This window comes from Amia ocellicauda, chromosome 3 (assembly GCF_036373705.1).
Source record: "Amia ocellicauda isolate fAmiCal2 chromosome 3, fAmiCal2.hap1, whole genome shotgun sequence".
NCBI lineage: Eukaryota > Metazoa > Chordata > Actinopteri > Amiiformes > Amiidae > Amia > Amia ocellicauda.
The window spans coordinates 39,529,682-39,545,048 of NC_089852.1; the positions used below are offsets into that span (position 1 = coordinate 39,529,682).

Here is a 15,367-nt window from a genome sequence, read left to right on the forward strand (position 1 = left end):
CAAGAATACTAATGTGATTGCAGTGTGGCAGGAGGGTCTGCTAACGCTTGGATTCTGTTCTGTTAAGGTGGACAAGTAACTACTTTATATCTCGGTAGACTTTCATTCTCTGTAAGTCAATTCTAAAGCTAATTTCACCATTAAACTTAAGCTGTGGGTATGGGATAAATAATTCAGATAAGGGAGGAAACAGTTGTGAATTTTGTAATTGTGGTCATTGGGTTCTCTTTGTTCTTGTTCCAGAAAAAAACTACTATTGCAAAGGGTTAATATATACCTAATAAGTCTTGTACTGACTGGTTTGGTTACGAACCAGCAGGCCTTTGTGACAGAAATGTACCAGCAGTTGAAGAACCTGCTTCATTAACACCGTGTGTCAACTGTGTACATATAGCTGTGTTATAGCAAGGTTAAAGAAAACAAAAATCATATAATGAAAGTGAACAAAATGAGTCTAAACCAGCAACAGGAAGCCTTACAAACTGGAGGCTGACAGTTAAGACATACCCAAAGCAGCTCCTGGTGCTGTCATGACGCGTGTTTACGCAGCTGCACAAACACAGTGGCAGAGAGAACACGGGTACCTTTTGCAGGTGAGAGGAAGTGAACCGAGCTTGTTAGGTCATTTTCTGACTTCTCTGCTAGTAAAATTACTCCTTGACCTTCAACCATTCTTACAGAAGATTATAGCTTTTAAGTTCAGCATGTTACCTGTTTGCTTAGCATGTTTGCCCATCTGCATGTAAAAAAACTGTTTATCACCCACCCTATGGACTGAGCATACAATGACACACATTTGTTTCATACCCTTTTAACAAAGGAAAAAAATATGAAATTAGTTTGGCATAAGAAGTCTGACATTATCAGCACATTATCGTGCATAAATCATCTGGGTCTCAATTAAAGGGTATTAAAAGTGTATTTGGTTAATAAGACTATAAATGAACAGAACATTCATTTGATATGTTCTTTTTGGATATCTTACTGTGTTTTATCAAACATGAATTTGATTATATTTATATTTACCTTCACTTTTAATTTTAGTATATCATTTTATATACATGCAAATATTTTGTCATTCAAGCAAAGAAATACATAACTTAACCAAATGATGATTTGTAATGTGGCATTATGTCGGAATCATCTGCAGTTTATTTTTTACTTTTGAGGGTTGGGGTATGAGGTTAAGGTAAGAGGAAATGGACAAAGAGGCACTGCAGTTTTAATTTTGAGCCCTAGTTTTACAAGATTCAGAAAAGCTAAGGAACGTCTGATGAGAGTATTGTTTTAATATTGATGATTTGCTTCGTCTTGCAGAAAATAAAAATAATTGTGACTGTTGGCTTCAGCGGAGTAAGTTTTAATTTCTCTCTTCTCTGGCAGGGCTCCATTATATGAGTCTGCACACTGTCTCTGACCCACTGCTAATTTCTTCTCATAAAATAAACCATTTATACTTGATAAATCCCCTTCAGAAAGCTGATAAGCGCTTCTTCTGAAATGATGATTTTGGTGATAGTTTACTTTCCACTGTTGCTAGAAGTCATGCTACAAATATGACCTTTTATAATGAAGTGATCAAGTGTTATAAGATTCCTCCACGCTCCAAAGTGTGGAGTTGGTTCCAAGCGTTTTAAAGCTGAAAGTTTGTTTGAAGACCAACGAACTCTGTCCTAAGTAGTGATAAACTTAATAAAATAGAGTCTGTGTGGTCTTGTGGCTTAATACATCAGTAAAACCGCTTATTCATCACTCATCCTATGATAATGGTCTCGGCATCCATTTATTTTATAGCAGTGTTTTAGTAATCCCGCGTGACAGTTGGCTTCATTAAGAATATATATAGTTTTTAGGGATGGACTTAAAGGGGACAAAGATCTTGGAACAAAGAGACCTAAAATATTAACATTTCAAAATGTCAACTGATTATTATGATTATTATAATAATTAATGTTTATTATAATTATTATGAAGATGTTTTACTTTCCCATTTAAAAATACACAGATGTATTTAATACGAGTGTACTTAGTTAAACATGCTTCAGTGTTGCTCATTTAAACAGGTCAGTATAAATAGATAGAAGAATAATTGCACTAAGATGTTTGGCAATCAGAGATAAGCAGCCTTACATTCATTCTTCAAAATCCCATTAGGTTTAGTGTTGATATGTAGCAGACAGATCATCAATTTTATGCAAGGCCTGGAGGCGAGCTCTTTCATTATGATGGAGTCGGGATGTTTTACCAATTCTAGATGTAAAACCTTTCAAAAGTAAATACACACTTCTGAAAAACTACCACACTGCTGACACAATGTTATACACTTTCCTAGGTAGTTAACTGCCTTGATGGTCTCAGAGCAGGTGGCGTTATACACTGATGGACTACGTGGGATAATTAACATGGAATAATGGTGAAAAAATCTAATCACGAAGAACGAGAGGGACATTGACCTCCATAACTGGTGCTCAGATCCTCCCTGCAGTTTTCACATTGGTAGCATTAGCATATCCTTATATAACCCCAATAAATCCTGTGCTACAATAATGGCAGGGTCATTGTCTATTTGAATTGAAAAAGGAAGTATCTGCACATGTTAGTCTTGAGTCTTATTTGTACTAGTTTGAAATCAAGTTAAATTAAGCCTTGTGTGTGTGTGTGTTTGTGTGTTATTTTGAAAGACTCCTTTAAAATGTAAAAAATATGTTCTAGTATTACTACTACCAATACTACTAATCTCACTACTACTACTACTACTACTTCTGCTTTTACTCAGTGTTTCCTTATAAGGTGTTGTACAGCTCACCCCCTGGTTTGTAGGTCTGACCAATCCCAGACCTCACCCTGTATGACATTGATTTTTCGTACACAAAGAGATTCTCACCGACGAGCTAATTGGAAACGAGCAAACAGTAGTGTTCCGTCATCTGTTCCAAGGACTCCCACGATCTGCCTTTGCTTAGGGCATCGAAAAGATGAAAAACAGATTGAACAGCAACTTACTGAAGCTTAGGGGGGAATAGGGAATTGAATGAATAACAGATACCTGGAAAGAATATTGTTGCTTAACATGTTTTATTTAATGTAATGTCTTTATTTGTCTTTACTCTTTCCAAATGAAACGCCCTATTAAGCAACACTCTCATTGAACATTAATTTGGTAATACTCTATAGGGATACATTAAAGTAAGATACATTCTAAGTAACTGCACTGTTTTGTCTCACATACACGCTTATAAATATGAAGAGGAAGTAATTAATAACCCTGAATATGTTGAAGATACTCAGAGCCGTCATCTTATTTCTACACTGACTTACTGGAGTCCAGAGGCTAAGAAATTATTGTTGTTAAGCCACGTGTAATATTGTAGTTCAAGAAAGCTGATAATAATCTTTGCATACCAGTCAAGATTCCATATATCAAATATCCAAGACAACAGTGACCTATCAGGATATGTGACATTGTTAGGTGCAGTATCGGTACATAAAATATTGTGGTCTGAATAATCATACTGTATGTTTTAAACATTTCATTACATTTAAATAACTTAATAGATATTCACAAGTCATTTCCTTTACTGACAACTGGCACTGATTAGAAAGACTTCATCTTGTTATATTGTGCAACTTGTGCAACATTTTTTATGATTTTATTTTAGATGTGTTACTCTGATTGACACTTGTTTTGTAGTGTGTTAACTGCTTTATGAAATTAAGAAGTTGAATGTGTCAACTGCCTTCCTCTGATTCAATTCTCAAACATTCTCGTTTCATTATCAAGTAGGATCCTGCGACTGGTCAGCTGAAGTTGATGTTTTATTGCAGGCAACTGTAGAAAGTATTTTCCTGATTATCTAGTTCTCCAAATACATCCCACATTCATTCCATTTGTTGGATATGGAATTTATTTCAAAAAGTTCCATTAAGTGTAATACCTGTGAAGATAGTTTTGGAAATCCTGAAATATTTACAGTAATTGTACCACTATTTCTATAAATCAGTTTCCTGTTTAGGGAAATACCACATAGTACAGTCTTTCATTGACCTTCCTTTCATTTAAGGGAGGTTATTATTATTTTTTTCCTCAACATAATACTGGACTATTACTATTAGTGCTGTCCTGTACTTTAAGATATAATTGAGTGAAAAGAATGTCCTATCTTGAGAGGAAACAACCTTTTTGTGCATGGCTTTTGATCCTGTGCTCAGGCAGGTCAATTGCAGTTCCTCTTGCGAAGCACATAGCGTGTCAAAAAACAAAAATGCATTATATTTTTCCGTTGTGCAAAAGACAGCATGGAAAAGGGGATTTCCAGTTTCTAAATATATTTTTTTCTTTATATACTACTGTCTAGTGATGACTATATACAGTTTCTATGCACTGAAGTGTGGGTACATAAACCTGCCGGAGTGGCCACCCTGGTCTACCTTGCTTCAGTCCCCTTTGTGAAATTAATACTAAACATTTATAGTAAACATTTGGTCTCAGAGACACAAGGGAAGAGGCATCTTAAACACCTTCCACAGTCTGAAAATAACTATTCTGGAAAAAAAAGACAGCTGATGACATACCCAGCATGCCTCCTGCTCTTTCACAGCATGTGTGTTTGTAGGCACCTCTGCAGCACGCCTGGGCATTGACAAAGTGCGAGAATCTGAGCTTGTGACACGGACCTACAACGCCATTAAACTCATTTACCCTCAAGGCTTTGGCATTCATCAGTCTGGCAGAAACCGAAATTGGAATCTACCTGGATCACTGCCTGAGGAACCTAAAAGGGGAGAACAAACCTGCACTAGATATTGCTGCAGTTTCAGTATTTTATACAGTTTGTACCATGCTGTACAGAAATAGTGTGATATAAAATATTCCAGAGTATTGTGATTGCTGAACCTGTTATGCAGGAATAAATTGGACATCATTCCCCAATTGGAATAGTTATCATATATAAGAACATAAGAAAGTTTACAAACCAGAGGAGGCCATTCGACCCATCGTGCTCGTTTGGTGTCCATTAATAACTAAGTGATCCAAGGATCCTATCCAGTCTGTTTTTAAATGTTCCCAAACTTTCAGCTTCAACCACATCGCTGGGGAGTTTGTTCCAGATTGTGACCCCTCTCTGTGTGAATATATACAAATATAGACAGACAGATAGATAGACAGAGTTGCTCGATATACATATTTTCATAAGTTTATTTGCAATATACAGCCTGGTAATATTGTCCTGAGTCCGACAGAGTACAGTCATGTTCTTTTGAACTAAATAAGCACACGGGCTGCGGCAGTGATCGCGGGAGTTTGCTGTGTGTAAGCATGCTCCACATGACGAATACAGAAACAAGTGCTTTATTGGCAGTACGCCAGTCTGCCATACTGTGTGACCCTAGCCTTGTCACCTTCCTTTGTTGTCTACAGTTGTAAAAAAATTGTAAAACCACGTGCTTCTGGATGTGTTACTCATTTTTGACAGTTTAAATAATCAGAGGCTGCTTGATGTTCCTAGATGTGAGCTCGCTTTATGCCTTGAAGTCATCGTGTTCGATTGCAGATGCTCCTGGCAATTAGCTTATTTTCAGTGGTGATTCCTGCTGCACATGGTTTCTGAAACCGAGTATGAAAACGATTGAAGCACATGGCTATCCACTCGCTGGAGCCCCTCCTTTTCGCTCGGTGCTGATTGAGGGATAAGGCAGGCCTTGCAGGTGTGTTTGCCACAGTCATTTCAGTTGTTATTGATGAACTCTGAAGCTGTTGCTGTCGTTTGTGCGTGGACCACACTCAGTTGTACTCGGTGCAGAATTAGTATCACAGCAGGAAACTTAGTGGAGATCAATGGAGGCTGCCTTCAGCAACACCTGCAGAACCTAACCCCCCCACTTCCTTCCCCCCACTTTGAGAGCAATCGGTTTCACAATTGAGAATTGAGGGTCCTACTCCATTTCATGCATTAGCTTCAAAGTTAATGTTTAGAAAATTTGAGACATTGGGCTTTGTCAGGCTATTTCATACAAAACAATGATATGGTCTTATGTATTTATTAGAAAAAAGAAACCTGTGATATTGATAGCCTTAAAAAAGAAATGAATATACATTTAAAGAATTACATATTGCTTCTGTAATCATTTCTTCACTTCCTGTCGATCACTTTGAAAGGAAGTTTGTCATCTGCATTAAACCACTGAAGATATCTAGAGCAGTGGTTCTCAACCCTGGTGCCGGAGGACCCCCCACCCTACTGGTTTTTGTTCCAGCCGAGCTCTCAATGACTTAATTTAACCTTTAATTCAACTTTTAATTATTTAGTATAAGGAACGTATTATCACTTATTTATCAGTTACACAAATGAAAAATTAAAATGTAAGCAAATTATAAGTTAAATTAATGGTTCAATTAAGGAGCTCAGTTGGAACATCATTTTTATTATATATATATATATATATATATATATATAATAAAACTCAGGGTTTCTATACTTGTCATTATTCCAGCAATATGTGGGTTTCATCGGCTGCCCTGAACTATGTGAATAAATATATAATCCTCATGTCTTGTCCTGTGCCATTGTCTCTGGCAGGCCTGGAAGAAGCGCTGGTTCATCCTGCGCAGTGGGAGGATGAGTGGGGACCCCGACACACTCGAATACTACAAGAATGACCACTCGAAGAAGCCCATCCGGGTGATCGACCTGCACTGCTGTGAGCAGGTGGATGCCGGGCTGACCTTCAAGAGGAAGGAGTTCCAGGACAGCTTCGTCTTCGACATCAAGACCTCTGACCGCACCTTCTACCTGGTGGCCGAAACCGAGGATGACATGAACAAGTGGGTGCGCTGCATTTGTCAGATCTGTGGCTTCAACCAGTCAGAGGAAAACAACGGTAACAGTCTTTGTCTTTCTGTCTCTCTGTCTGTAAGACTAGCTGACTCACTGAAGACTGGCCTGCCTTTCATTAAAACACTGTCTGTCTCATTTTAAATCTTGCTGGTCTCTGTATAATGATGGGGTTCTACAGGAATAAGAAGTCATGTTTGGCAGAATGTCTACCCTGCAGCTTTTGACTTGGTTCTGCTTTTAAAAGACAAAGTTACTAAATGGATCTTTGCAAGAGAGTTTTTGTCATTTAATTTCAGTAAGTAAAATAGGAGCAGGGCTGCCAAATGGAAGGAATGCCTGAAAGGTTTATTGATTTTTTTTTTTTCCTTTTCCTTTCGTGTTGTGTAGTTTTTGTGTTTGTTCTGTAGAGTTAAAGAAGGCAGCTAACCTCTGCCTATCAGAAGCACAATTGTAATGCCTGTGATTCAGAAAGGCCATGTTGGAAGTGACTGGCACATTAAGAATATAAAGGGAACTTTATTTCCCAGAATCGTGACAGCAAGTCTACATAATTGCACTTCACAATAGAAACAAATGATCTCCCTTTCTCAGATACACTGTGAACTGGAAAGGGTAAGACATGTTTGCTTTGTCTTTGCTTTCTGTTGATGATGTCACCATATAAGCCTAACCAGTAATATAATATGTCAATGCCAGCTACGTGTGTGTACCATAGTATACAATACACCCAAGATCTCTGCCTAGAGAATTCATAAGAGCATGTTTGTTCTGTCACAGGCTTCTATTTCTGATCAGCGAGAGGATAAACAAGAAACGCCCTTTCTCAGGTGTTCTTCTGTATTAAACCATTTATTTGCTATAGGCTAAACAGGCTACAACCTACTTGACAGCTACTTGTCTTGTACAGAGATATCTACAAGTTAAAAAAGTATCCTAAAATTAGCAGTTGATTACTCAGTTGCTCATACTGGTATTGTGTAGAGAATGCCTCAATTTCGAAAGGGAGAAAACCCCTGATTTCACTCTTTCACTCTGACATTTCACCTCTCCAGTGCTGGTGTCATTCCTCCTCGAGCTTTCATTAAAATCTTTCCAAACAAGAAAACCACCAAACCACTTGGTGTGTTGCTTGAAGCACGCCTGTAGGCTGACGTAACTGTCAGTTGTTAAGTGATCAGGTTACGGCCCTCAGCACCTTGGGGACAGAACACACTGTTCGATATCACCACCCCATAACGCAATGTTTGAGTTCCCAATCCCTCTCAGCATGAACATGAGCGAATTCAATACAATAAAACAGTAGAGCTCTTAATGCGGATTAGTAGCCATTAAGTTATGTGTCATCTCTTTGTTCTACTATTTATATTAGTCTTAAACCTAAACAAGGTGGATTCATAATAACAAACGCATATGTGTATATGTATGTTTATAATCCCTTGAGCTAAATATGAGTCTTTCATGAAGTTACCCTTCATGGCACTTACTTACAATACTTTACTGTAATACAGAACAGTATTCTTCCAAGTTGATCCCACTATTGTGTACGTGAATACATGTCATTCAGTACTCTAGCCCTAAGGGCCGAAAATAAAGTATTATGCTTTTAAAACGGAGCAGTGGAGGTGCTGTATGTGGATGAGGTATATAGAGATGAAGCTGTGATGATTTGTGGCATGACATGACAATTAGGCATTGTCTGCCTGAATATTTGCCTGATATGTATTTTAAACATTGTAGTTGTTTTGGGTGCACGTCATGGTCTACACTTGAACAAACAGCTCGGATGTCAGTAAGGTGACCTATAAATCTTCACTTTTGAGTTTGCTTAGCATTTGGGATGAGCCTTTACACAAAAGGCATGACATTTACAAAAACAAATACACACACACAAAAAGCACTTGACCTTTGAATAAAAACAGGACATACCAATATAAAGATATGTATCATACTATTTGATGAGCTTCAAGATCAAAATAATCATGTATATCTGTGTATGTATGTACAGTGGGGGGAAAAAAGTATTTGATCCCCTGCTGATTTTGTACGTTTGCCCACTGACAAAGAAATGATCAGTCTATAATTTTAATGGTAGGTGTATTTTAACAGTGAGAGACAGAATAACAGCAAAAAAATCCAGAAAAACACATTTAAAAAAAGTTATACATTGATTTGCATGTTAATGAGGGAAATAAGTATTTGATCCCCTATCAATCAGCAAGATTTCTGGCTCCCAGGTGTCTTTTATACAGGTAAAGGATTATTAGGAACACCTGTTCAATTTCTCATTAATGCAATTATCTAACCAACCAATCACATGGCAGTTGCTTCAATGCATTTAGGGGTGTGGTCCTGGTCAAGACAATCTCCTGAACTCCAAACTGAATGTCTGAATGGGAAAGAAAGGTGATTTAAACAATTTTGAGCGTGGCATGGTTGTTGGTGCCAGACGGGCCGGTCTGAGTATTTCACAATCTGCTCAGTTACTGGGATTTTCACGCACAACCATTTCTAGGGTTTACAAAGAATGGTGTGAAAAGGGAAAAACATCCAGTATGCGGCAGTCCTGTGGGCGAAAATGCCTTGTTGATGCTAGAGGTCAGAGGAGAATGGGCCGACTGATTCAAGCTGATAGAAGAGCAACTTTGACTGAAATAACCACTCGTTACAACCGAGGTATGCAGCAAAGCATTTGTGAAGCCACAACACGTACAACCTTGAGGCGGATGGGCTACAACAGCAGAAGACCCCACCGGGTACCACTCATCTCCACTACAAATAGGAAAAAGAGGCTACAATTTGCACAAGCTCACCAAAATTGGACAGTTGAAGACTGGAAAAATGTTGCCTGCTCTGATGAGTCTCGATTTCTGTTGAGACATTCAGATGGTAGTCAGAATTTGGTGTAAACGGAATGAGAACATGGATCCATCATGCCTTGTTACCACTGTGCAGGCTGGTGGCGGTGGTGTAATGGTGTGGGGGATGTTTTCTTGGCACACTTTAGGCCCCTTAGTGCCAATTGGGCATCGTTTAAATGCCACGGCCTACCTGAGCATTGTTTCTGACCATGTCCATCCCTTTATGACCACCATGTACCCATCCTCTGATGGCTACTTCCAGCAGGATAATGCACCATGTCACAAAGGTCGAATCATTTCAAATTGGTTTCTTGAACATGACAATGAGTTCACTGTACTAAACTGGCCCCCACAATCACCAGATCTCAACCCAATAGATCATCTTTGGGATGTGGTGGAACGGGAGCTTCGTGCCCTGGATGTGCATCCCACAAATCTCCATCAACTGCAAGATGCTATCCTATCAATATGGAACAAATTTCTAAAGAATGCTTTCAGCACCTTGTTGAATTAATTCCACGTAGAATTAAGGCAGTTCTGAAGGTGAAAGGGGGTCAAAAACAGTAATAGTATGGTGTTCCTAATAATCCTTTAGGTGAGTGTATATATGTGTATATATATATATATATATATATATGTATATATGTATATATGTGTATATATGTGTGTGTGTATATATATATATATATATGCTTGTGTTGCTATGATTGATGTCATAAGCAAGTTATACATTACATGTATACAGTTCCTTGAAATGTTTAGTACGCTCTCCCACCCTCTTGCTATTTCTTCTCAGGGGTTTCAAAGACAAAAACCCTCCCTCCTCCTAATATGCTTAGCTGTATATGAGGGAGTTTTAATGACATGCTGGAATCTCATAACTGACCGTGAGAAAGCGGCCCTGGTGCAATGATGAGAAAATCATTCCACACAAGATGAGTTCCTGGCCTGACCCCCACCTCCACTGAAACTCCCAAACGCACAGCTGTGCTCACACCAGCCTCGGCTACAGACACACCTCAGTTGCACCAGCACCTCAGATGTTATCCAGCTGCTGCTATGAAGTCCCTTCTCTTTAACAATTCTTAAACTTCCTACGTTTAATTCCTATGACTTTAATAAACAAGAAACCCACCCGCCCCCACTCACCCCCTCGCAGTATAAATGCATCCTCAAACAGTGACTTCCTCTCTTCTGCAGTCTATGAGGCAGAGCTGACGGCTCGTTTTGTGCCTAGTTTTTCTCAGGTTATTGAAGAAAAGTTTGTCAGTTGTGCCTGGGAGGCAGTCAGGAGAAATCTAATCCACAAGTTGGTACCAGCCCACTTGTAATACCAAGGGAGGGGTACGTCTGATTTAAAGGTAGTTCAGACTTGTCATGTAGAGTCACACTGTCAATCCACAGATGTGCCGCCACCAGACAGAAGTCCAACCCCAAATCTCTGAAAATATCAGTAACCCGTGGCAATTCTAAACACTTTTACCTCAGTAATTTCACCAGTATTTTTAAATGGCTGTATATCTATGCTTGAGTGAATGCACTGCAATTGCCTGATATAGGTCATAGTCCAGTAGAATAGTTTAGGGGCTAGACCACATCGCAACTGAACCATCTGCGGATCATAAAATACAAACGTATCACATTGTGACTTGTAAATAGTAGAAAGTGGTTACCAACTTTCTTTGAAACGCAACTGGATACAGGTTTGAACTTTGTGATTCACAGGCTGGTCAAAATGTTGATTTAGTTGAGCCCTAAGTTAAATTCCTGACTTTATTTTAATAAATGATGCTGCTCTGATCTGGAAAAACCAGAAAGGTGGGAACATCCAGTACTTCTCTATTTTCAGGGCAAGAACTCCACTCTTTTTTATTTTCTGCAGAATCAAAAATGTGGTGGGAGTCGAGGGAGTTTCCTTGAGGAGAAAGCAGAGTACCCATAACAATGACTCACAAGTCTGTATCATGTTTGTGTATTAATAGATAAGGGCTGCGTAAGGAATGCCTCACAGACCATTTGAAATTAGACTGTTTACAAAGCCTTGACTTATGTACAGCACATAGTCTAAATAAAATCGCAAAGCCAGCCTACATAACTCTGGGTGCAGGGATACTCTAAACTACTCGAAAGTACCAAAAAAAAAACACTCTCTTGCAGCCCCTGCTTACCAAAACATCTTTCTGTGCTGTCCTTCCCCTCCCTGGTTAATGCAGAAGGGGCAGCTGCGCTCGGCCGTATTGATGCTGTGATTTTCTCCATCAGTCAGCGGCATCAGAGACGGCAGGCTCCTGGGACTCTCTGCAAGGTTAGCCAAGGGCAGCGTAGTCGGCCAGCGTGGCGCAGACGTGGGACGGGGTGTTTCACTGCCCGCACGTTTTCCCTATTTGCCCTTCACAGGAATTGATTTTTGTTAAAATAACGGAGATGTTCTAATGCTTTGAGGTCAGACTGCTGATCCCACCGAGTGATCCTGGCTGCTACTGCTCTGCTTTCTAAGCATCTCCTGATTGACTACGGGTCAGCAGAGGGACCCAGGGTGAGAGCGCAGCGAGCAGGGTGGTGCTTGGTCAGGGGGGGTATCGTTACTTTTATTGATGCTCTCATTTCAGAATGATTTTTATAGCTTCCAGACAAGACCTGCTGAGATGGAGACTGTGATTATCAGTGCAGGAAGATCCTGGGATGAAAGATACTCAGTAGAGTGGGATGAAAATAGCTTACGGTCTGCTGTGTTTTTTTGTTATTGTTGTTTGTTTGTCGTCGTGTTAATTTAACTTGCACTTTCTATGTGATGTTTATTTCAGCTTCAAGTCAAATATACTCATTTGAAGATCGGGTGTAGCTTTAGCTTTTGGTGTATTGTCTGGGTCTTAACTCCCATCCCATCTAAACCATTCCACCAAAGACCTCATTATACCAGATTAATCTGAAAGCTAACTGGCTTTAACTATGTAATTCTCTAAAACTATGTCTAATTTTTGACGTACTCTATATACCCTAGCATTTCCCTTTTCATGAACTTGACTAGAATCACAGCCCACAACAGCGCAGTTGAAGGTAATCTGCAGGTGTTTCCCATATTGAATGACAGTGCATAAAAAAAGATCGCTTGGCATCTAATTTGTTTATTGGTGTGATTAGGTCTCTAAGGAATTGACCTACTTCAAGTATGTTCAAAGTTAGATTTATACTTTAGAAAACAAACTTCAATCTCCCCGCATATATATTACTATCCATTTATTTGATACTTCCCTATTCATAAACTAAAATTGAAAAGCAGCACCTTTTGTGAGCAAGTCTGTTATACTCTGTCAGTGATACCGGTTCACATTTTGCGTTTGTTGCCATAGCAGATTTGTCTCCTGTTATGTTGTCATTATTTGTCATTGATGTGACTCTTGCTGCGAAACGTTTCTTATGGTGATTTAGTGTAATCAAGTGAGCGTTCTGGTCAATTGATCTGTAAAGGGTTGAGTGTGCTTGTGAGAGTGTTCTCTGCTCTGTAATATACAAGGCACTTCAGAAAGCAAACTGCACACACACATTCTGAATCCCTATGACAGAAGGCTGTGGATTTGAATTCTGCCACCTTGAGAGTTGGCTAAAGCCCTGACACTGGGTGGATTTTCTGGAGCTCAATAGGGTGTACAGTAGAGGTCATTTGGCCTTCAAGGTATGATCAGCAGTGTCTTGGCTACACTATGCATGCTTTAGCCCCTTCCAGATGGCTCGGGATTCATTGGATAGGAAAGAATTGGCAACAATTGAGTTGAGATGAGCCTTTTTTTCTAGCATTTCTTACTAGAAAGAGAGCTGTCTTGCAAACCGTGTTATAAATAAGGAGCGGCACACTAGCAGATCGCCCGCTTCAATCCAGTCCTTTGTTCTCTGAATTCTGGCTGCATGTGGCCAGCCTTCCGCCTCAGTCTCGGTGCTGGATCTCGTAACCACAGATGATATTTGAACGAGGCGGAGGGGGGCATTTCAAAGTGTCAGCAGATCCATTTTTGTTTTTTTATGACTGGTGATCTTTTATTTTTTTTTTGGCAATTTCTTTTTGTCCAAACCATTGAATGATTTGAAGTGTTTTGCAGCTGCTAGTTTGGCCACCAGGTGCAGAAAAGATGAATGTTACAGGAATCTTTCCAGGATCTGGCCTTTCCAAGAAAAACCTCAGCTTTTGTCTTTAGGAAAGGAAAAAAAAAGAAAATAGAAGAAATTGGCTTCTGAAACCTTTTGCTATGACTTCAGTACACTTGAGGCAATACAGCTGGTTAAGAGCTTGTTTTTAATTTGTTGCTATTGATTTGTTTTTTTAAACTGTGTGCCTACAGTATTTTTTCATAATCAAAAATGAATGTCCACTGTGGCTTGATACTCCAGTTCAGTCCTAGTGCGATATGAAAAGTAAAATCTTTCTGCAGTGTCAGGGAGCAGTGAGCTGAAACAAACAGCCGCTGTAATTTGCTGTCCTTTGTTTCATGCTGCTGATACAGAATGATGGATTCTGACTGGTAGAATATCTGTTTTGAAGTTTTGTAAGCAGGAAATACTATTCATGTTATCATTGGAGCTGTTTTGGGATTCACTATTGCACCAATCAAAAAGTATTGGAGGTACCATTTCTACCAATCCGATTCTAGCTTCATCAGTTACCAGTAACATTCCTGTCGAAGCATGGTAGTTACATTGAAAATATACAACAAGGATCTGAACAATCAATGGAACCTCTATGAAATCCAAATATGTTTTAGTGTATTGTATGTTTATAAACTTTTCTTTGTTAATAAATTCCAACCAAAGTTAACACCTACAGCTTTGCACATATTCTTCATTATAGCATTTCCAAATTGTGCAAAACAGAAGGTGTCCTGCCTCTTTGTCTTCACAGAGAAATAGACTGATTAATAGCTGGTTTTAGGACTACGTTCTTCACATTGTTAATAAATAATTGCATGACATGTTCCAAAATCCAAAATGTGTAAAATAGTTTCAAGAATGGCTTCTGATGAACTGAATGTCCTTTATTATTTCACACACATCACTATACAGTAAAATGTGATTTAGTGCAATACTAATTTTTGATGAATTAATGATGAATGAATCCATGTTTTTTTGTTTTTTACTTTGTAAACAATGCATGCATGGAATTATTTTGCATGGATTTTGAAGAGTGTTATGACCGTTCCTATTGATAACAAGTGCAGTATTTGAATATTGCGTGATGTGAGCTCATACAGGAATTGTCAGTGAACTAACAAATGGAACATATGCTACAGAAGATTACTTTCAGTTTCTGGGAAAAGTGCGGTCAGGAGAAGGAAGTTGACTTCCCTAAAGTCATTTTACTGATACTGCTTCTCTACTCCACTGAGAGCTGTTCTGACGATCTCTTTCAGCTGTTTTCTCCATATTTACTTTAAAACTGGTCTTGAGGCACTATGAATTTCACAATATTGGGATACATAATACATTTTTATAGAATGGCTATATGCTTATTCTTTACCTCTATTGATGATACCTATAGAAAGATAGAAGATGACCACATAAAAGATGGGAAGATATAATCGTACACTTTGCAGGTGTGACATGGAGCTCAAAGCAAGTTGAAACATCTTGAGGCGGCCTTCATCCAGCAGTGGGTCGATATAGGCTGATGGTGATGTAATATAT

At 38.9% G+C, this 15,367-nt stretch overlaps 1 protein-coding gene across 1 annotated transcript in view; it reads left to right on the forward strand.

Moving 5' to 3' along the window:
- gab2 (GRB2-associated binding protein 2) overlaps window positions 1–15,367 on the forward strand; it is a 51,049-nt gene that overhangs the window by 19,929 nt on the left and 15,753 nt on the right. Inside the window, exon 2 of the mRNA XM_066699389.1 lies at window positions 6,579–6,879. Within this exon, the coding sequence (XP_066555486.1) occupies window positions 6,579–6,879 (301 nt within the window). The remainder of the gene's footprint in view (window positions 1–6,578; window positions 6,880–15,367) is intronic.